General features: G+C 43.3%; 1 protein-coding gene across 6 annotated transcripts in view; it reads left to right on the top strand.

Annotated features, from left to right (window-relative positions):
- The window catches only part of ptprsa (protein tyrosine phosphatase receptor type Sa), a 146,349-nt gene that overhangs the window by 105,320 nt on the left and 18,319 nt on the right, over positions 1–22,710 (top strand). For 2 of the 6 annotated variants that reach the window (XM_079471332.1, XM_079471331.1), the window contains 16 exons: positions 964–1,233; positions 1,332–1,913; positions 2,062–2,192; positions 2,291–2,438; positions 6,904–7,218; positions 8,483–8,676; positions 9,579–9,605; positions 11,042–11,159; positions 13,856–14,449; positions 15,278–15,372; positions 15,463–15,716; positions 15,869–15,956; positions 16,382–16,609; positions 16,719–16,879; positions 19,025–19,140; positions 21,151–21,198. In XM_079471332.1, the coding sequence (XP_079327458.1) occupies positions 964–1,233; positions 1,332–1,913; positions 2,062–2,192; positions 2,291–2,438; positions 6,904–7,218; positions 8,483–8,676; positions 9,579–9,605; positions 11,042–11,159; positions 13,856–14,449; positions 15,278–15,372; positions 15,463–15,716; positions 15,869–15,956; positions 16,382–16,609; positions 16,719–16,879; positions 19,025–19,140; positions 21,151–21,198 (3,369 nt within the window). The remainder of the gene's footprint in view (positions 1–963; positions 1,234–1,331; positions 1,914–2,061; positions 2,193–2,290; positions 2,439–6,903; positions 7,219–8,482; positions 8,677–9,578; positions 9,606–11,041; positions 11,160–13,855; positions 14,450–15,277; positions 15,373–15,462; positions 15,717–15,868; positions 15,957–16,381; positions 16,610–16,718; positions 16,880–19,024; positions 19,141–21,150; positions 21,199–22,710) is intronic. The other 4 variants (XM_079471333.1, XM_079471334.1, XM_079471336.1 and 1 more) reach the window with 4 other exon arrangements.

Below are 22,710 nucleotides of genomic sequence, written 5' to 3'. Positions count from 1 at the left end.
TGCCAGGACTGCAATGTGACAAACACAAGCCTGTCACATTACGTCTTACTGGCCGGAGACGAAAACAAAGCTTTTTTATATCTGCATCGAAGTGGGTTTCCCCCCTCGTATCTTCTCCCAACCCTTCCCTTTCTCCACCTTCTCACTCCTTTGCGCGTTATCTCTTCTATTTCTCCTTCCTTCTCCAGTCGTCTCTGTTTGGGCATGCCAGCGACCCTTCAGTTATATTCCTCTATGCATTTTATCTCAGATTCTTCTCTCTGGTTTTATCGTTGCCATTTACTCTTTGGTTGACCTCTACCTATTTCTGCATGATGTCTGTGAAAATGACAGCTGCATCTATCAATGGAAGCGTGTCAGATCTTAAAAAGGCTTTGTACAGTTGATCTTCTCTCAACCACAAAACATCTCATTAAGGTTTCTCATCTTTAGTCCTTCTTTGAGGGACAAGTTCTCTAATATTGCATACAGTCATGTTGCTTTTGGGACGGACAGGAATTTGAGGGTTTTCCTGTGTTGTGAGAAACCTCACAAAGCCGTCTTCAGTGATACGCAGTGCACAGTTTTAGCCTTTTTTATTGTAATTTCCAGTGAATGTTTTAATTGTATTTTATCTTAATTACAGGTCACATAGAATATAGAAACCACGTATAAAGATGAGAAACTCATAATAGATTTTTGTGTATTTAATTGTGCTGTGATGGGTCAAATATTGGTCAATGAAACCTTGTTGCTATGAATATGTTGCTTTAATGTCAATCTATATTGTTGGTGAAGCAGTTACGTTAATTACTTTATAATTTATTTTTATTTGTTACAAACCAAAATGTTTGTGAAGTTTGTTCAGTGTCATTTTTATAATTTGTTGTCCTCTCTTTAGACAACACTTCTAAAGAAAGGCTCATTTTCATCGGCCTGTCGTTACCTTTCTCTTTCTGTTTTCCATTCCTTCGTCCTTCGCAGTTCGACGCGTGCCGCCTCGTTTCTCCATCCAGCCCACCAGCCATGAGATCATGCCGGGAGGAAGTGTCAACATCACTTGCGTCGCGGTGGGTTCGCCAATGCCCTACGTCAAGTGGACGCTCAACTCTGAGGACCTGACGCCCGAGGAAGAGATGCCGGTGGGCAGGAACGTCCTGGAATTGAATAGCGTCCGTGAGTCGGCCAACTACACCTGCGTGGCCATGAGCAGCCTGGGCATCATCGAGGCTGTGGCCCAAATCATCGTCAAGTGTAAGAGCCGATTGAGGATCTCTTTTAGAGCTAGATTTCCAAACTTCTGCATAGCATGCTTGTTTGGTCATTGAAATTAATGTTTGTATTCTCCGCAGCCTTGCCCAAACCTCCAGGTACACCCGTTGTATCGGAAACCACCGCCACCAGTATCACCATCACTTGGGACAGCGGCAATCCTGAGCCGGTTTCCCATTACATCATCCAGTATCGTGCCAAGTCTCCTGAGAGCAAATTCGAGACAGTGGAATCAATCACCACCACTCGCTACAGTATCGGGGGACTTTCTCCCAACACAGACTACGAGATCCGCGTGTCCGCATTCAACACCATTGGCCAAGGGCCACCCAGCGAACCGGTCGAGGCTAGGACCGGAGAGCAAGCTCCAGCCAGCCCGCCGCGGAACATCCAGGCCCGGATCATCTCTCAGAACACCATGATGGTGCGTTGGGATGAACCGGAGGAGCCCAACGGACAAATTAAGGGTTATCGGGTGTACTATACCATGGACCCCTCTCAGCCCATGAGCATGTGGCAGATCCATAACGTCCAGGACAGCTTGATCACCACCATTCAAAGTCTGGTGCCCTCCGAGACCTACACCATCAGAGTACTGGCCTTCACGTCCGTTGGAGACGGACCTTTCTCAGATCCCATTCACGTAAAAGTTCTTCAAGGAGGTTAGTTGATCGGTTGCATTTGGTTTCGTTGTTACTCAAGCTGAAGGTTTATTTGTACCGAGGCGAGTTTGCGATTGAGAATGTTGGTTGTGTTTGAATCTGTACATTGTATTACATCCGAGAAATTGTAACATTGGCCCTGTTTTAGTTCCCGGACAGCCGAGCAACTTCCAGGTTGGTGAGGTGTCGGACACAAGCATTCAGCTAACATGGGAACCTGCGTTCGAGAAAGAAGGAATCATCAGATTCAAACTGCAATATGGAGAGACTGGACTTCAGGTGCCTTCTTCAAAACAGACGTTCTTAATGACCTTTATTTTTGTTGACTTTCCCCTCACCTCCTCTGTGGTAACGTGTTTTTATTTGTCACCAAACAGGCGACAGAGAAAACCTTCGGCACAGCATCTTCCTTTGTGGTGGACGGCCTACGTCCAAACACAGAGTATTCCTTCTCACTGGCCGCCGTCTCCAACAGGGGCACCGGAGCCTTCACCAAAGTAATATCTCAAAGGACATCTCAAGCCAGTATGTAGTCCTTTTACTTTCCCTATGGATGTGAGTGAAGGGTTGGGGGTCTGGTGTTGGTTTTTTAATTGAGAAGTAGCATCTACTCTGAGCTACAAATGGTGTCGTGTGCAACAACACAGGGTGACCGTAACTTTCACCCCGTTAATCTGCCGATATTGTTCTTCGACTTCACAAATGTCAAGGAGTAAATGTTAATGGTGTTGCTGTGTGACTTTTGGTGCTGGGTTGTGGGTTCTATGTCTGATGTTTTATGTAAAAGCATATATGAATCATGCAAAACGGCATCACCTTTGAGACGAATGTTCAGCTATGTACACACAGCAAAGGTGATGTTGTTTGGCTTTGCCAAAACCGTGTTGCCTTAACAATGCTTTTCAACATTTCCTAATGTACGTAACATGATCATTGTTTTTTGTCCTGTAAATAATATCTTATTTATTTGAAACATTCTTGGTTGAGATGGTAAGGGTTAAAGCCGTAACTTTGAAATGACCTGTGATGTTGAGTTTAACCGATGTCTCGCCACTCGGCAGGAATGCGTCGCACGCTGTTGACATGCACGTCTTTTTCTCTTTCATCTGGGTCTCTCAGTGTCACAGTTATATACTTCAGAGAATTCCTATATGTGAAACTAACAAATCAATGCAGGCGTGCCGTTCGTTCGTCCCCCCCCCTGTACTCCCTTCTTTGTGTTTATATTTCTTTTTCAACAGCAAATGCAAATGTGTCAACAGCAAATGCACTTTTTTCTCCCATGTGACCAAAGCACACAAAATACCATCGACTCCGGTGTCTGCCATGGCTTTCCAGCACATCTCGTCCCTCGCTGCGTATTACCGAAAGCCACACAGTCAGCGTCCGCCGGTCCCCGCGGGTAGTCAGCATTTACGCCGGGAGGCCGACTGAATTATTCAATCCTCCGGCCTAAAAATAGACCCACGCTGAGCGGCGTCATGGTTTGGATTTGGTGCCTGACCTCGCCAGAGCTTTTGTATACTACAATTTGTGCAATTTCAATTATCAACGCAGACGTCTGTTTTGTATTTTCTTGTAGTTACATTACTATTAAAATAATGTATTTATTTAACTATTCCACGTTATAACATTAAAATGTTAAGTCGAATTGAATTTTAGTTTTTTATTTTGTTTGTTTTTGACTTGTGGACAGCTGCACTCGGGCTGGCACGGACCAAACCTGATGATCCGTGTTACCCAGCATGATTTGAGCATGTTGTTTGATAAGGGTGCGCTTCAATAGAAGCAGGAAAATCTGACCTTTTGCGCAAAGGAAGATAAAATGATCAGAAATAACAGAAACTATATCTATATTTCAATACCTCCTAGGTTTTCTTTGATTTTTAAACATTTGGCGATAAAATACATCACCGATTTTTAAACAGTCTTAAGACTTTTGATCTTCAGCCCGTATACCTAATTTTTCTAAATCATAATTGTACTAAGAACAATCTTTATTTTGTCTGTGACCTTATTGATTTAAACAATTTAACCAGGTTCAACATATTATCAGCTTACAGTTGAATTTTTGTTTGATTTCTAACGTTCCTTCCCTTCAAAGGTCCCCAAGGTTTGCCCATGGCTAAGATGCCAGAAAGCCATGGCAGCAGATTTCTGGATCGTTTTAACACATGTTCTGTTTCTACCAGTTCAGCTCATTGGCAGAATGGGTGGTGTGGGGTTGGTTTGGTTTGGTGCTGGGATGGAATGAACCCTTCTACATTGACTCACAATGTAACAACTGAGTGTGAGAGAGCAAGCGCTGAATGCATGTACTTCTTCCCCCTACCCCTGGGCGGCGCTCTGTCCATGCATACTTTCCCCACTGACAAGGTCAAGCATGTCTTATGCTGTATGTGTGTGTGTGTGTGTGCGTCCTAATGTTCCATCTCTATATGTCTATATCGCTGTATTTATCTTCTTTGCTGTATTTATCTTTCTTTCTAAGCTACTTTTTTACTTTACTAGAAGCTCACCTGCTCTCTGGCTTGACGTAATTTGATTTAAATTTTAGTTTTGGTTTGGTACACATTTGAAAGGTTTGAGTTAATTTTGTTTCAGTTACTCTCTTTTGACACATGAGGAATCGTCTCCCAGATTTTTGTTTGTCTCTTTGCCGTGATGCTCAGAAAACTCGACACACAATCGCATCACGTACTGCAGCATCACCAAAGCAAATCCATTCAAACTAAAGTGAGAGTATGTATCTCTATGGGATTTATTTATTTATTTTAAGACCCACTCAAAGATGCACTCATCAGTATGAACGTTGACGTCTTCGCTCAAGTATCGCAAACTTAAACCGAACACATCAGGGAGACGACAGGTGTGGACTTTTATTTAGCACAAAGCGCCCCTCAATCTCACGCATAAACATACACTATAGTGTGGATTCCCGTGAGGTAAGTGACCATCGTTCACGAGAAAACCCAGCCCTGCCACCTCACGCTATAACATAAGTATAAAAAAGAAGAAAAAAAATCCATACATGTACATGAAATAAATGCATGTATACAATATATATATATATATATATAATGACCTTAGTGGGTCATTGATGGCCGTAAAAATACTGTTAATCCTGCCAGCTCCAAATACAAATCGGCATTGGAACGGCGTCAGATGCGTTTGCTTCTATAATGAGGGTCATCGTGTTTACCAAGAGCTCCCTTGATACTCTCGTGTGTCTGGACACTATTGAGTCTTGCATTATCCGGTGGCAGGCTGGATTTCCTCATGGACGTGTGGAAAAAGTTAAATGTCTGTGTTTCTTTTTGGTACAGTGCAATTGTTCTAGACTGTTGTTCGCTTTCCAGTCACATCCGAGTGCCGGGAGTTCGTGGGTTTGACGCCCCTGTGAAGGTCAGGCAGGTAGTACTCCGATAACCCTCAGCATCCCCCACATGTTACAGAACATGTCAATGGACGAGTCAATCTGTTGAATGTTGGGGGATGTCAAGCCTGAGGTTTAGCGGAGATAGACGCTCCTGTCTTGACCGAATGGGTGGCAACAGTATTCTGGGAAATGCTCGTATCAGTCAGTGGATATTGAACGAGGCTCAGGTTCAGACATGGAGGTTCCACAAACTGAGAACGATGGATTTGGCATCATGGCGTATTGTGTCGGGGTGGCAAAATCTGGGTTCGGGATGGGGCAGGTCCAAAAGTAGCAGATTTGCTGTTAGCAGGTGCTAGCACCCTGTTCTCGGTTTTGTGGATCCTCACGCTAGTGTAAACAGTGAATAACCTGACAAATGCACAGGGGAAGCTCTCTCCCTCCAAGCCGCCCAAAAACACACAGCCATGCACATTTTAGGAAATACCGTGATGCCTTTGATAATCGAGGCGGGATGAATGTGGCGCGCCAGAGCTGAATTTGCAAAGCTCAGCAGAGGGAGGGAGCTTTACCCGAGCGACACGAGGGAAAACATCTCCCTCGGTTGAGGTGCTTGTGGTAAGAAAGTCTTTTAAAATGAGTGTTTGAAGATGTCAGGTACGTACGACATACAGGAAAATGCTTTGTGATTTCGTTAACGGTCTTACTTTCCGTTTGAAGCTTGGTTTTTATGAGTTGACATTTCCTAATGTTTCTTTCTAGCCATTATTTCACACAGGGGTTTTTTCATCGTTGTAAAATTTTGTTGTGTTGCTTTTCAAAGGTGTTCATCCATTTAAATTTCAGTCACAATTATGTTTTTTTATCTCCTGTCCTGTTCAATTTCCCCTTCATTCATTTGAGTTACTTATACCTTCGGAGAGGCTACAACAACCAGGGCTAAAGTAACTTTTTACGCTCGCTTTTTTGAAAAGTTTCAAATGGAGATAAATGCTACAGGCTCGCATCTGTCTCTAAAGAGTAAAACACCCCCATCTGCGTGAGCTTTTAGCGGCCAGGGACTGAGAAACCTTGCATACCTTTATATTGATTTAGAACGGCACTGGGATTGTAATTTCTAAAATGCACAGGGGAAGTGTCTGCCTTAAATGTCTGGAAATACCAGAATGAATGGCCTTCATTCGAATGCAAATAATGTGATCTGTTTCCCCCCCACCTCATGGTGGAAATCTATCCTGAGTGCCTTGAGTATTTAGCGTGAGAGATGTGCTAAATCTAACAGCGACGGGCAGCAGTTATAGTTGGATAAACGACAGCTGCTATTGCATCTTACGAGCCACTTTTACTTTTAGATCTTTGACATTAAACCCCTGTTTTTTTTTACCATGAGGCTTTTGCATGCGAAACATCCCGACTCCTCCCAATTCAAGCTCTTCTGTTTGCATTAGACCTCGGCTCCATTTTTATCTTTTGGTTTACGTTTCGGTGTTTGTTGTTGCTTGTTTTTTTCCGTTGAGTTTTCCCTTTTATCATTTTCTTTTTCTCTTTCCCATCTTTTCGTTTTTTTGTTTCCCACCTCCCCTCTCCCCCCTCCTCCTTAAACCTGAGCAGAGCCCTCCGCCCCGCCACAAGACATTACATGCGCCTCCTCCAGCTCCACCACCCTGCTGGTAAGTTGGCGCCCTCCACCTGCCGACAGCCAGAATGGGCCGCTGACTGGGTACATAGTGCATTACGCGGTGGTGGGGGGCGGTGTTGAAGGCAGCGCCGAGCCTGTGGAAGAGCCCCCAGTGCCACCCAGCTCCGACCAGATCCTCCTGCAGCGGCTGGAGAAATGGACCATGTATCGGGTCACGGTGGCCGCCAGCACCAGCGTGGGTCCGGGACCCGAGAGCCAGCCGCTGCTGTGCCGCACAGATGAAGATGGTATGTTTAATTGTTTGGACTGGGATGACACAATAGTGAATACATAAACATTTCCCTTTAAGTTATGATTGCTTTTTATTACAGTGTTAAAGCACATAGATGATAAGAACATTAACACAAAAATTATGCTGTCAAAGCTTTTGCACAAAAGCAAACAGGCCACAGACATAAATACAGCCATCCAGCTAGTGTTTGCAAGAAATTGTACCGGATGTCCCTCGTGACTGGCGCTCCGCTGTGATTGACAGCATGAGTTCAGGACACCAGCTAGTAATCAATACGGAACACGCCACATGCTGCGTTTCCGGCCCTTCAGCGGCCCCGCTGGGTGCCGTGGGGGTCGCCCTTCGGTGGATGTTTTTGTCAGTGTGGTCAAGCAGAGATGTAAGCTGTAGGCAGGTCAAGAGGAAAAGAATTCCTCCCCGGACTTCTCATGGGAAATCTTGGCAACAGAGTTATTTGAGTAGTGACACGTTACGAAATCCACGTCCTTCGAGACGTAAAGCATTTTATATTGAGGCGAGCTTAGACGCTCCCGTGCCGGCTCCTTTATTGAGCGCGTTGGAAATCTCTCTTCTCCTTACAGTGGTAGCGAATAACACATGAAACGTCAAGGCCTTGTATAAAAGGATTTTCATTAGCTCACAGGTAAAAGACCGCAGACGGTGAATTGATCAGAGCTGGGATAAGAGTGATCGTTAAATGTAACGGCGTGAAATGGCTGGTGGGGTATATAGGGGTGTGATATTACATTTGATTAAATGTCCCTCAAGATAGTCGCTTAATCTGTAACTTGGTTTCGCGTAATTGAATGTACGTACCGGCTGAGACCGGGCTGAGTTTCTTTTAGGAGCACAAAGATGGGTGTAGAACATCGTGTTCTCATCAGGCGAGTAATTAGGATTTGGAAATGTTTCGTAATCACTTTTGGTAACTGTAATTGGTTCGAACCTTTAACTCTGTGTATTAGACTTTGATGCATAGTTCATCTTGCACCGATTATGTGCAACTGAATGATGTCACAGGTCATGTGACTTGTTGAAGAAGCACGCACTGTTTCTTTGCACGCGAAATTTGTAAGACTGAAGGCCATTGTAGTGTAGAATCTTATAAATATTCTGAGTCTGACTTTTTGACTCCGACTAGTAAGCAGCTGCATAGCAACACCCTAGCAACGGCTCACAACATCTTAGCCTAGTGCTAGCAAGCTTTCCACAGGTTTTAAACCAATGTCAACAAAAACTTGTCTTTAATTCCTCTGCAGTACCGGGTGCCCCCCCTCGCCGCGTGGAGGTAGAGGTGCTCAACTCCACCGCCATCAAGGTGATGTGGCGCTCCCTGTTGCCGGGGAAACAGCACGGACAGATCCGTGGCTACCAGGTGCACTACGTGCGGGTCGAGAACGGCGAGTCCCGCGGCCTGCCCCTCATCAAAGACGTGATGCTAGCTGACGCACAGGTACGTTAACACCACACAAACGGCATGCAGCAGGGTTGAATACACTCGGCCACTGCCAATTAAGGAAAATCCTATTATGAATCATTCAATCTGTGAAGTTCTTATGACTTTGCTATTATAGTCGAAGGAAATGCTTTCCACAGCAGTCCAAAACATCTTATCTAGCAGCGGAATTGCACTGTTTAGTCAAAGCTCTAATGAGGTTAACCCCTCGTAGCGTAGATAAAGTCAACGAAAGCTGATTACGTCTTCAGTATCGAGGACTTGTGCACTGCGGTCACAGTAAAAAACAACCACCTTCGGCTGAAACCTTAAAATACACAGACAAGTTGTCTGACATTTTTATTTATTGTGTACGTTGAATTTTCTTTTGAAGAGGTGTTTCCTTGGTGAAGAGGTGACTTCTCGTGAATAAGCTCACATTTATTTGCATCTAGAAACGTCTCTTTCTGAACGTGCTCTCATCGCACGTCTAGAAACGTGCCCGCTTATAAGGATCTTCATTTGATGAATGAGCCGAATTAGTATAACATTTTAATTCGCTGTCGTGACCAATAGAAGATGAACACAAACATCTCTTTTTAAATCGAATTCACAGTACCGTGTGTGGGCAGTAATATCACAGCGTTAATTGCAGTTGAGTTTTGTGGATAACACACGATCTCTTATGAGTGCGAGTCGACCCGTGCCCTTCATGACTCAAATAAGCGTTCATTATTTCTTTTAGCTGATAATGAATGAAATGTGGCTACCATTTCTTTCTCTTTTTCTCAATGTTTAGACTCTAATCCACACTGACCTACTTTACTCTGGCACTTTTACCTTCTGTCCTCATACACGGTTCTTTATTTCCTCTTTCTCTGTAAACCGCTCTCTCTCTCCTCCTGGGTGGGGGATGTTAGTGGGAGAAGGACGACACAGCTGAATATGTGAGTACGGTTGTCGGCGAGTGTTCGGTGTCATCTGTGAACCTGTGATGTTACATGGCTTAGAATAATATTTTCACAATCATCCATAGACTGAATCTCACATTCGTACTCACGTGTCATATTATTCCATTAAACATCCTTAATAAATCTACGCTAACCTTGAAATGATGTAACATCAGGGTTCATTTATGCCTGGCATGGAAGGGTGTGTTGCGCGTGTTATGTCGTGCTTTTACGCTACGATTTTTCTTTGTGTGTATAATTCAAGCTAGTTTTTTCATCATATTTAAAGTGTGAATATGCATTGGTTTGATTTGATTCGATTTATTCTTTATTCATGCATATTTGTAAGCAAATGCAACAATAATTGTTTTTCAAACCCCAACAATTGCATGAATATTTGCTATTAAGCAGGTTGGTCTTCCTCGTAGCGCACGCCGTTAATTTCCCCCGTCATTGGTGCTCATCAACGTTCGCTTTCTTCACGTTAAACAGACGAGAGCAGCTCCCTCCGGAGAAACGTATTATTCTGAAGCCGTTCTGTTTGCACAAGCGCTTTGCTCGAGCTCTCTGTTGAACGAATTCACAGACATGTGTCGTAGACCAGCGGGAATGGCAATCCATAACCTGGTCATGCTAAATGACACGCTAAAAGCCAATAACAACGATCCACAGTGAAGGTTGCTGTTAAATAATCATCTTGTTAATGCGTGTTCTGTATAGAATGGACAGATAATGTGTTTTTATGATATAATATGGTCTAATGTAATGTAACATAATATATGATGTCGTGTAAAATACTATTATATTAAATAATATAATATCACATGATTTAATATGCGTATATGTTACATATTATTTTAAAATTATTATTTTTTTAATCAGATTACTGTTTAAGTAATATCAATATTTTTAGATATTATATTTTATTATATTTTTTATTTAGTTATTTGGTTTGCTCAGTTACTAACAGCTTTAAGTATAATTATATAATTATATTATATCAACGTTAATTATATTTACTATATTGTAATATATATATATATATAGCTGAATAAATAAAGTGATATTATAGTTTATAGTAACTATTACAGTTTAGCAACCATCTTTATATTATATTAAATATTATATTACATGTTATATTTTATGCCACTTAGTAATATAATGCTATTATAGTTTTTAAGATTTTGTTAGACACAGTTGTACTGTATATATACTTTTGTATACTTAGAACCAGATTTGATTCTATATATATATATATATATATACGTTTATTTAATGTGACACGTGTGAAGCAGGTACAAACAACAGAGCGTCACATTGAAAAGAGGGGAAATTGATGGCATGCTTGTACGAGTGACACGTCGCATAGACTTCTAAGACATCTAGTTCCCAAACCCAGCGCTAACTTCTCTCTCCTCGTCCATTAACAACAGGAGATGGTCATCGGGGGGCTACAACCTGACACCACCTATTCTATCACCGTGGCAGCCTACACCACAAAAGGAGACGGAGCCCGGAGCAAATCCAAGCTAGTGGTGACTACCGGATCAGGTGGGTAATAATAACATTATCATTAGTCCAGTCCACAGCCCTGCAGGCCGGCTCTTATGAGCTCCAGGAACCAATATGAACCTAAAGGGGCTGCAGTGAAATAACATAGTGTTTCAGAGTACATAAAAGCAAAGAGAATAAATAGCAGGGTGAAAAAGTTTTGTGTTCGACATCCAAAAAAATCTAAGAGGCATTTAAAGTTACAGTGTCCTGGTGCTTCACTGCAGCAAACAATGCCACCCTTTCTGGGCTCACAAGCGGAGACGCGCCAACGCCGTGACAGGTGCGCCTGTCGCAGGTGTCACCGTGTGACAGTAACGCCATATGCAGCTGTCATTTCCCACCGCCATCTCCTCCACGCGCACATACGGCGGCACACTTCACCCCCTCACAGAAAGCATGTCCCCGCGCTTTACCCGCCTCCAAAACTGTGACCAAACGCTTTAGCGGACAAAAGAAATAAATAAATAAACAAGCGCCGACTCAGCCCCGCTTAAAAAAAAGAGGCATAATGTTTTTTTCATGTGCCAGCGAGAGGCACCCTGACCAATGTGGCTAAGAAAAGCCACCGCGGGCCACTTTCATGGCTCATTTCATGAGACATAATACTGTCAGACAACATAAGCCCTTGACTTATTGCATTGATAAGGCCCGACCCGCCCCTTTCATGCCCGGGACCTTCCGTGGTGAACTGTCATCGGAGAGAGACGCCCGTCCCCGAGCAGCAGCTCTGCGCGAGGGAGATAGACTTCAGAAACCACAGCCGGGACCGAGAAGCCTGTCAGTCATGCAGAGCCGTCATTCTAATTGTGTCGATAGCAGACGGGTGCTTAAAGAAAGAGGCACAAGCTGAGCACTGGAGTGCCTGTTTGAAGAGGTTTCGTTTTTAAAACCCAATTTCATCCGCTAATGATTGCAAACAATGCATTTGTAGGCAGATTTTCGTAGTACAAACATTTTAGTTTCGCAATCCATCTTTTGAGTCATCTCTGAGCCGCTATAGGGCTTCTTTTTGTCATACCGTCCAATGCCAGGAGTTTGTAACTTTCCGCAGGTTATTCTCTAAACAACACTTCGAATGATTTAATCGTTTCGAATTATTGAGTTGGCATCATGGGAAATTAATTATTCTGTTTATATATAAACCATTAGATCAGAATCTTAAATTTTTATCGTGTTTGCCGTAATTGAATTTATAAATAACTGATACAGTTACGTCAGTTCTATAGGGATGTGCTAAGTTTTTTAAACCGTAAACATTTCACAGGTACAGCTAATCAAGCTGATTTAGTAAGTTGGAAGAATTCCCTTATGAATCATAGTATCTAATAGTATGGTCTTAGTATAGCATGTTGTTGTATGGTGTAGCCTTAGTATAGTATGGTGTGGTGGCGTATAGTATGGTACAGTGTTACTGTGCTGTAGTATGAAAGGGTGTAGTGTAGTGTTTATGTGGTGTAGTATGTTATGGTGCTGTGTAGTGGTAAGTGTAGTATAATATTGTAAAGTGGAGTGAATCTTGGTATAGTATGGTAGTGTTATTGTACAGTATGGAAATGTGTAGTATATACGGTATAGTGTAGTGATTGTGCAGTGTATTATAATGTACTATTATACGGTACGGGACGGTACGGTATAGTGTAATGGTAAGTATAGTTTAGAATGTTATAGTATAGCATGGTATAGTGTAGTGTTGAGTGTAGGTAAATATGGTATAATGTAGTGTGAAGTGTAGTATGGGACGGTCTAGTGATAAGTGTAGTAAAATAGGGTAAAATGTAGTGTAGAATAGTGTCGTCCAGCGATAGTGCAGTATGATATGGTGCACTTTTAATAAAGTATAGTGTTATGTTAGTGTATTGTAGGCCTTGAGTGTCGGGCACGGATGTATGTGTTATCAGCTCGGCCCAGAATGCATTGCTGCAGTTTTTAACAGGCGCTGGTCTTATAAGCTCAGTTTCAGTGCTGTCGACAGGTTAGTCACGTGATGGCTGAAGGTTAGGTTATTTCACAACAGAACAGAGAGAGAGAAAGACAATCCTTTCTTAATCAGTGCCTGTGGGTCAACAGCTGTTAATGCCGCTCTAATGGGAAACGTGCCTGTGGGCCTGTGGAGGGGATTGCGTGTCGTCCACTGGAGTGGACTGGAGTGCTGAGGTGGAGGGGGGACAATCACAGCGTCTCTGACCCTCGTTGTCCTCACGCTGTGGCAGATTGTCCTTTTTCTGTGTCTCCATCATCATCTTTTCTCTGAGGCATTTGTCCTCATATCTGTTCTCGTGTCGGCTGTGTTAGGCCCTGTGTGTCTGTCATCTGTTCACAAGCATCTTTTAGTCTCATAGTGCGGTATTGGTTAGTGTGCTTGTGAATCTATGATTTATTTGTTCAAATCCAAAAGGTTTGAAACTGTTCAGATACACGGACAATCCATGTAGTAAAATGTGAGAGAGAATAGCTGTGGCTTGAAGAATAGATGTATTGTTATCACCTACTGCCGTTTTGTATTATAGCGGCACATACATGCACAAAAGATTGTAGTTGAAAATATCCATTTCTCAAACAGCAGGCAATGGGCTTGTAATATAAATCCCCTTAAAGTCGGTTGAATGCTTTTTCTTTCATAGTGACTAACAGAATGAAAATGAGATCCGATACAGTTCATTTAAATGTAATGCTCACTCTCTCTCTCTCTGCAGTGCCCGGGCCTCCTTTCCTCTCCGTCGACCAAACCTCAGAGACGTCCGCGCTAGTACGCTGGCAACCCCCAGAGGTCCCCTCGCCGGGTCTGGAGGTGCAGGGCTATCGTCTGCAGTTCGGCCGCAAGGACGTGAACCCTCTGGCCACGCTTGAGTTCGACACTGACAAGCTGGAATATTCCGTCAGCAACATCCACCGAGGGGCCACGTACATATTTAAAGTCTCCGCCAAGTCCAAATCAGGCTTTGGAGAGGAAGCAACGAGAGACCTCCGAATCCCAGAGGAGGTTCCCAAAGGGTATCCTCAGATAACCGAGGACACTAACATCACCTGCTGCTCACTGCAGTTCTCCTGGGTGCCTCCGGTGCTGGCCGAACGTAACGGCGCCATAACAGAATACACGCTGGCTTATCAGGAGGACGGCTTGGCGGGCGGATCCAAAGAACTGCGTTTGCCGGCAAATCAGAACAGATACACCCTCAACAGCTTGAGGCCCGACGCATTGTACGCCGTGAAAATTCGAGCACACACCAGTGTAGGTCCAGGGCCCTACAGCCCATCAATCCAGTATCGAACGGTGGCCTTCGAAGCAGGTAGGGTTTGCTTGTTTTCCTCGCCCCACCCGGGACACCACAACCTCTTCTTTGAAAACCGCAATGCACCTAAACCACGATTAAATAACAAACTCCGGGAGCCACATACCTCACTTGCACCCCACCCCACATACAAGGTAAACAGTCAGTAAGCTAAAGTCAGTCAGTTTTGAAAAGGGAGGAGCATCGTTTCTGTGAGGTAAGTGTTGATTGGTCAGACACACCCAGCACGTACACTCGTCCAATCACAACCCCCCCCCCCAGTGTACAGAGGTGGGCGAGAACCACGTGCAGGCAGTTTTTTACTTGATTTGGCTTTTCTTTTTGGTTAAAGATTCTCTTCTCTGTCCTCATCCACCCCCACCCACACTGGGATGGTTTGCAGCATGGCGTCTCATGATGCACTGCTAACAAGTGTGTTTGGGGTTTGTCCTTGTTTCTGTCGAGCATCCTGCCACGGCAGTGCCCATCCAAGCGAGAGCAGTGGGTTGTTAAAATATAACACAGGTTCAGATATTCAGGAGGGAATTGTGGGAATGTTTTGTTGGGGCGGTACTGCCGGGCCAGGGTGGGCAGAGAACTGTGTGATCTTGTGGTTCTGTGTTCACTAGTCCAGTCCAACATGCTGTTTGTCCCAACTGAGTGCCTCCCGCCCTTCACATAACCATCACAATCGGTTCACCATGAGGGACCAAACCTCCCCACACCCTCTGAAAACAGTTGCGAGCGCTCTAAACACTCCGTTCTCTTTCCCCTGAAACGTTCTTCTGCTGTGATCTATTGCTAAAATGTCTGTTTTGTTTTTGTTCCTTCTTCACACCCGGACAGACGTTCCCAAGAACTTCACTGTCAAGCTGGTCACCAAGACGACGGCGCTGATAACTTGGAAGTTTTCAGACAGCCGCGTGCCGTACCGCTGCATGGTAATCCAACCGGCATCATTCATTCCTAATCTGTCCTACCGAAAAGTTTTCCCTACTAGCTTTCATTTTCTTGAAATCCCACGTCCGCAGATTGAATACAACAGGCAGAAGGTCGACATCGATGCTAGGATGACCAAAGCTCTAATCACCAACCTGCGGCCCAACACCACGTACGAATTCAGAATCACCTGTCAGGATAACGCTGAGGACGGGCCCAAACACAAGCTCACTGCCCGGACCGCCCCACCCATTCTGGTCAGAAAACCAGAGCTGGACATCAAGAGAGAGCCAGACAACACGCTGACCATTATGTTCCCTCCGCTGGAAGCCAAAGACGTGATCAAGTGAGGAAAATATCCAGAAACACTAATGCTAATGTTTATGCTAATATTCCCTATAGCGTCCAAGTGTGTACTTGGGAACTTTTTCCTATCATTTCTGTTGTACTCAAAGAACTATTTTCATGTTGCGCTAACCTGTTCCATCTGAATTGCAGGGTCATCTTTGTTGTGGTTGTGCCGTTAAAGAAGGGTAGAGGACAAGTGAGACATTTCAAGAACCCAGACGAGTTGGATCTAGAAGAGGTGAACGTTGCGATTTTCATTGATCGTTACTCCTGTTTTTGACCTTGTTTCACAGACGGTCACTATAAACGTTATCGCTAGGGCATTGTGGGAATGTTCTCGGGAGGTTCGGCGGGGAGAGGAGTCAATTATACTGCTCTCATCCCGAGCACTGGCAGATTGCCAGGCCTAGCCCACTTGACCTTGAGATGGAAGCGACACTGGAACGCTCGCTCTCTGTTTTAATTATTATTTTAATTTCTTGACTCGCGGCACAAGTGCAGCGTTTTTTTCTGAGGTTAAAGTGCTTTCTGTTTCACCTTTCATTTTGATCGTTGTTTCTTTAAAGTCCCTTTTTTATATAACAAGGATTATTTAAAGCAATCTCTTCTTGAGATGATTTCTCTAAATGCTCACGCCTAATCTTCCTTTTATTTCTTCCGCAGCTGTTGGGTGAGAGGACACTCGGTCAGCGTCACGCCCGGACCACCCGTCAGCTCAAGCAGGTGGACGGGAAGAAGCCCTACATCGCTGCCAGCTTCAAACCCTCGTCCATGCCTCCATCCTTCACTCTGGGAAACAGCATGGTATACAGCGGCTTTGAGAACCGAGCCCTTGAACCTGGGCAGGAATACGTGTTCTTCATCCTCGCTGAGCTCCACACTTCCGGAGGGGTGAGGGAAAGAAACAATTACAAGCTAGTGCACATCTGTATATCTACATATTGTATATATATGAGATGCAACACACACAACTGAATCATTTTTCTTTGCACGTGTGTAGAAGACGTTTGCATCCAGCCCCTACACGGATTCCATCACGGCGCCCGACGTAGATCCTCTCCCCATTGAGACGGGTGGAGATGGGCTCATCTGGGTGGTGGGTCCGGTTCTCGCCGTGGTCTTTATCATATGTATCGTGATCGCCATTCTCCTGTACAAGAAGTGAGTGGAAGTTACAGTCAGATTAAAATATCGCTGCTGTCCTTCTGAAACCTTGTATCTCCATATTTAGTGATATTCATTTTTTGTCATAAATCATTGTTATTTGTCATGCTTCATGTTTATGACAGGGTTTGCATACGTGTGATCAATAAAAGGTATTAAAAAGTGCTTGTCAACTTTGACAACACAGTATTTTCTCAAAAACAGCAAATTTGGACATCTGAGGTTTCCGGAAGGACATCGACGACATGTTTTTTGTATGTTTACTATAAAGTACCTGAAACATGTTTTAAACGCTTTTGTTTTTCATTCAGCCAACAGGTATCTGGTGTACATAAGGGCTTAATTAACAATGTCTGAAACATTTTACAAAATCGGGTCACTGCATTATTTCCACAACGTTATTTCATAGCTTTGATGGCTTTTTATTTATTATATAAGGTGTGCAATTGTCAGAAAACGAGTCCAAACTTTTGGCACCAAAATGGTACACCAAAAAATGTATATTATTGCATGACTCTCATGCCATCCTTGATGTACATAATGTCCATTTTTCAGCTTAACATGAGTTTTTTTATAATAAAATATGTCATTTTATATACATACATATAGGTCCTTAATTGTTCCAAAAGTGATTTCAACCAGTCTCATTGATTCTTATGTGTCTTGTGTCAAAGATTGTAGCGCCATCTACTTCACAACAAATGTGAGAACCAATGAGATTTGAATGCATGGTCGTGCCTTTCATTTTTTGTGATCGTTAAACACTGTTGCTGTAAATGCATGTTAATGTAAGGAAGTGTCAAACGAAAGTTATAAAAGACAGACGCTTTCTTTTAGAAACGTTGCCTCCGGCATTTGCGTAGTTTTAAAAACTTCAAAGCATAGGGAAGGAGAGCAGTCGGTATCAAACATTAATGAGACGACAGCTAATAGCCGTTACCGAAGCGGACCACTCTCACTTTTAGATGCAAGGGTGCTGGAAGTCAAAGGGAAGCATTTCTTTATTAACGCCTCAGAAAACGATCTTAAAAGTGGGATAGTGTTTCCTCTCTCCTCAGGACCTTGGGTTCGACCTCTGGTGTCTTGACATCATATAGTCCCCAGCGGACACACACACACGTCTCTTCCACAGGTTTCTCGCAGATGAGCCTAATGTTGCACAGGCTGCCCTGTGAATTCAAATGCGCTCGATTGATTTTCTTCTCTTATTTTCTCTCCTCTGCAATCTTGTTGTGTTTTCTTTCCTTTTATATATTTATTTCACTTCACCGCTTGCCACGGACGCAGTAAGCCCGACAGGTAAGTCTTAGCCGTGCTTTATTGCTGCTTTCAAGGGCGGGAAAGAAATGCTCGGTCTCAGCATAAAAGCGAGTGTTAATTAGACGGCGGAATAACGGCGACAGGCTTTTTTGTGTGGTTTGTGGATGTGGCTTTGGCTGTACATACTGTCACTGTTTTCATATATACAGCGGGGGCTTTAAAGAAGTTGAACGTTATGATGTAAAATCATTTTTGGATGTTAGTGTAGTTTACACAATCTGAGTTTTAACTGCATAGAGTCGTTCTTAGATTGATTTTCGACTTTTGAACCCCCCTCTATATATATATATGTGTAAGCTTTGTATATGCTTGTGAACTGTATGTGTTGAGATTAACACATTGAGAATAATAAATCAATTTATGTTGAGTTAACTGTTAAATTTCATTTATGACGAAATTGATTGAATCATTCTAAATCAAAGACAAGACTCGTTGTGTATCATGATGAGGGATTTGGGTCGCGGGTTCTTGTTTTGTGTGCTATATAAAAAATAAACGAAATTATTCCGTCATATACATATATTGGTCCTAATGTGTTAAAGCTTCAAAAAGTAATTCAAACGACTCCGAAAGTGATTCAAACGAATCTCGTTGGTTCTTATGTGTCTTATTGCGACGAAACGATATATGACAAGTTTGCAGGGCCATATTTGTCACAAAATGTGTATGTAACCAATTTATAAACAAATTGATCAAATCTGAATCCAACACAAGACTCATTGTGTATCATGGAGTGGTTTGGGTCACTGGGGGCTTGTTTTTGTGAATCTGGATATTTGCGTCTTTATTTAGTCTTTCTGCCTTTCTTTTCGTTTCCTAAAGCAGCAAACGGAAAGAGTCAGAGCCACGGGCGAAATGTCTGCTAAACAACGCCGAAATCTCGTCCCACCACCCAACAGACCCTGTGGAGATGAGACGCATCAACTTCCAGACGCCAGGTACACCACTTTAACTTTAAACACGATGTCATCAATTAATTATCTCCAGATCGCATTTCATTTAACATTAAAAGAAAAAACGAATCATATTTCGTTTTTAGAAATGTTAAAGATTTGAAGCATTATGTGATTAATTGTCATAAAGTGTCAAAAAAGTTGCATTAGTTTTTTGAAGCAAAACATGCTTTTGATGTCAAGTCGATGTTTTCATACGCTTCACCCGAACACAACCACACAAAGCAGGTCGAACATTTGATCCGCTCTTTGAAGTGTGAAGATATGACATATATTGTCAATTAAATTTAATATAACTGTCAATTTGAAGTGCGTCCGTTGTTATTTCTCATTTGCGTCTCCGCTGATGCAATTTATTCGTTAATTATAGCGCGCGGCCCGTCAGTCACGGTAACCCCGAAACGAAGGTTGCCTTCGATGTGGTGAGAAAGCGCCTCCAACCCTGATGGAAATAAAACCCCACGGAGCTTTAGAGGGTCCCCTCCCGTCTCGTTCAAAAGCAGACGATCTTTTGTCTCACCCAAATCCTGCAGTTCAAAGAACTTTCTTTGCCGTTCTCATTCTCGCTGGCTTTGGACGCTAAACCTAGCCTGACATTTCTGTCGGAAGGCGCCGTTGCACCTCTCTCTGCTCCCGTCCGTTCTCGGGAGTCTCTCCATCAAACAGCTCTCGTTTCAAAGGCGGCAATCTCACCGGAGGAGGTCATAACTCGACCTCCGCCCGGAGCTTTCCATCTGCGCCGGAGATAAAGAAGAGAGAGACACAGAAGGAGAAAGCAAGGAAGGCGCTATCACCGACTCATTTCCCATAATCACCCGTCCATTGTAGAGCATCTTGTTCAGGCGCGGTCTAACGACACGTCTGAAAGCTCCTCGCCACGCTTTTATCTTATCCGTTGTGTTTTTTTAAAGCTTTTATTTTATCAAGAAGAAGCGAAGCTTGTTAAGCCACGTTTGTTTACCAACTTTATTAATTGAAGAGTGTCGGGCTTGTGGCGTGCCGTCTTTGCTTGGTGAATTGTATTTAAGCAGACATTTTAGACCAATTAGCTGGGACGGGAGTACACTCGCGACATTTCCATTAGCTAATAGGGACGAACATACTTGAGTTCACATGGATGACCACACGACGTAACGTTGCGGTTACGCTAATGAAATCAGACATCAACATTCTGTTCGTTTCAGGTCACATTTTATGGGGCCGTCTTGTGTTCGATTTCTCTTTTTCCTTGTCTTTGTTAAAACTATTAGTAGCGCTTATTAACGGCACAAACACACAGGTTTCAACCGATGAAAGTTGTGTAAGCTAAAGTTTGGATAGTAGCTATAGTATCCTCTCTGGTTGATGTGAGATTGTGGTGGTTCGACGGAAAGCATCACAGATGGTTTAGACCAGAATAACAGATCCGCTCTCTCTCCTCCGCAGCTCCTTTGACAGCTGGATGGACGCTAAGATGCCAAACCGCCGTGTGTGTTTTTAGCGCTCGATAAACGCCGCCATCTGATATTTCAAGCAAGAAAGAAGCATGTATGTGTTTTTATGTGAGGCACGACACGGGGTTGATGCCGTATTGAATCTGAAAGTGTTTAGATGCTTGCGTTGTTTCATACATTTTATTGATTCATAGTTTTCAACAAAATGCCATTCTTGCCACAGTGACAACTACTACCACAACCTTTAGTCTTCTGCTTGGTGTTGGTTTATTTTGATTATGTTGAGAATGTACCACCATATAGCAGATTTTCCGCTGTTGGCCACATCTTTTGGGTTCATACTGTCAGCTGTAGCTTCATCAGGTCTGACGTCGGGTATAAAACGTCCGGCCTACCTTTACTGTCTGACATACAGATGCAACACTGAGGACCCTCACCGATTCTTTATATCGAATGCGGACGACACAGAGTAGATGGGAAATCATTTCAGGATTGTTCTCAACAGAAATATGACTTCATTAAGAGATGTTTTTTCTTTTCTCATCTTTGCTGTTTTTCACAGATTCTGGTCTAAGCAGCCCACTCAGCGAACGCAGTTTTGACTATGAAAGTTAGTCCTTGCATCTCGCGCTGAGCTGTTGTGTTTTATGTTTGTATAACGCCCCACATGCCAGTAATGGGTTGTGTTCTCACAGTACATCCGCACATGACTGACTCCTCACAAACCGCCAGATCTGTGCTGATGATTTCACTCCTGTAACCAGAGAAAGTTCAAAGCAGTCGTCCTTCAAACACAACGGCGTTTGACAACGTTATATCTCATTGGCCGTTGTAAAATTTAGGCCTAAAGCCATTCTGTTCACATGTCGTTTATCACTTTGCGTGTTTTCTGTTTGTAGAATTATTAAAACGTGACCGTATTTGCAATGATATTAAAATATTGTCTAAAGATTTTTATGTGATGACTGCTTTGAACTTTCAATCGCGACACAGCTTTTGATTTTCAGTTTTTGACTGCTTCTGGCTGCACACTATTAATTCACAGTTAAAGCGACGCGATCACGGCTGATGATGTTCAGAAGAGTTTTCTGTGTTTTTATTCACATGGATCTTGTTTACACATTCCAGCATCCTCACAGCCCCCCCAGCCGAGCGTTCAGCCCCCCTTCTCTCTCCAGCGACGCTTTCATTCTGCAGGCAGAGATAAAGAGCAGAATGAATTAAAACCCACCGCACGCGACCGTCCGACATTTGATACGACCGTCCCGCCCCCCAGCGGGCGGCAGAACCCAACACGTCTCGTTCTCTTATTTTTACGAGGAAATACAGCCAACGTTTCCCCCTTTTATATGTAAATGACCAGAGACATAAAACGGCAACGGATATCAAAAGGATTTGTTATTTGCATCAGCTGTCAAGAGCAAATAAAAGACTGGAAATATGTAATTGTACAGTTTGCGTCCTCGCGTGAGGTTGTAGGGCTAAAAAGATGCAGTAAAGGAATACAGGGAGAATATTAAACCATTTTATGGCCTGTACGCTCCCGAATACGATTTTTCACAGTCCTTTGAATAAATATGTAAAGTTGCACATGTTTTGTGCGGGATGTAATTTTGTAATGTCATTTTATACAAACAAGAGCGTTTTCATAGAATCAGAATATGATGAATGACCGATTGTTGTCGGGCAAAATTGAGGAACGTGTTGACATTGAAAAGCATTCATCTTCTCCGCTCGAGGTTCGATCGGCTCAGCGGTCCGTCTCATCGCGCTGGTAACGTTTAGCATGCAGCTCTGATCTCGGCTTGTTTGCCAAATTTGCCCTTGGCATCTTATTGGAGAGCACTCCGGCATATATTAACCTGGCTCACTTTAAGAGGGCGAAACTTATTCCAGACGTCTCTGAAAAACTTGCCAAGACTGATGAAAATAAAGTTTTTGTAGTAACGAAAGTGCCGCTGCTAATAACTTACGTTCGTGATGTCCACTTTTAGAACAAAACGACGTGAACATGATGTGAAATTGAGGATAGCTACTGTGATTATGCAGATTATTTATGGCTAATTAAATCAGCACTCTCGAAAGATGTCAACATTAGCCGACTTTTGACCTCAGATACGAC

The sequence above is a fragment of the Barbatula barbatula genome (assembly GCF_947034865.1).
Source record: "Barbatula barbatula genome assembly, chromosome: 13".
NCBI classification, from domain to species: domain Eukaryota; kingdom Metazoa; phylum Chordata; class Actinopteri; order Cypriniformes; family Nemacheilidae; genus Barbatula; species Barbatula barbatula.
Note: the sequence above shows the minus strand (reverse complement) of the source record. Positions and strands in the feature narration are given on the sequence as shown.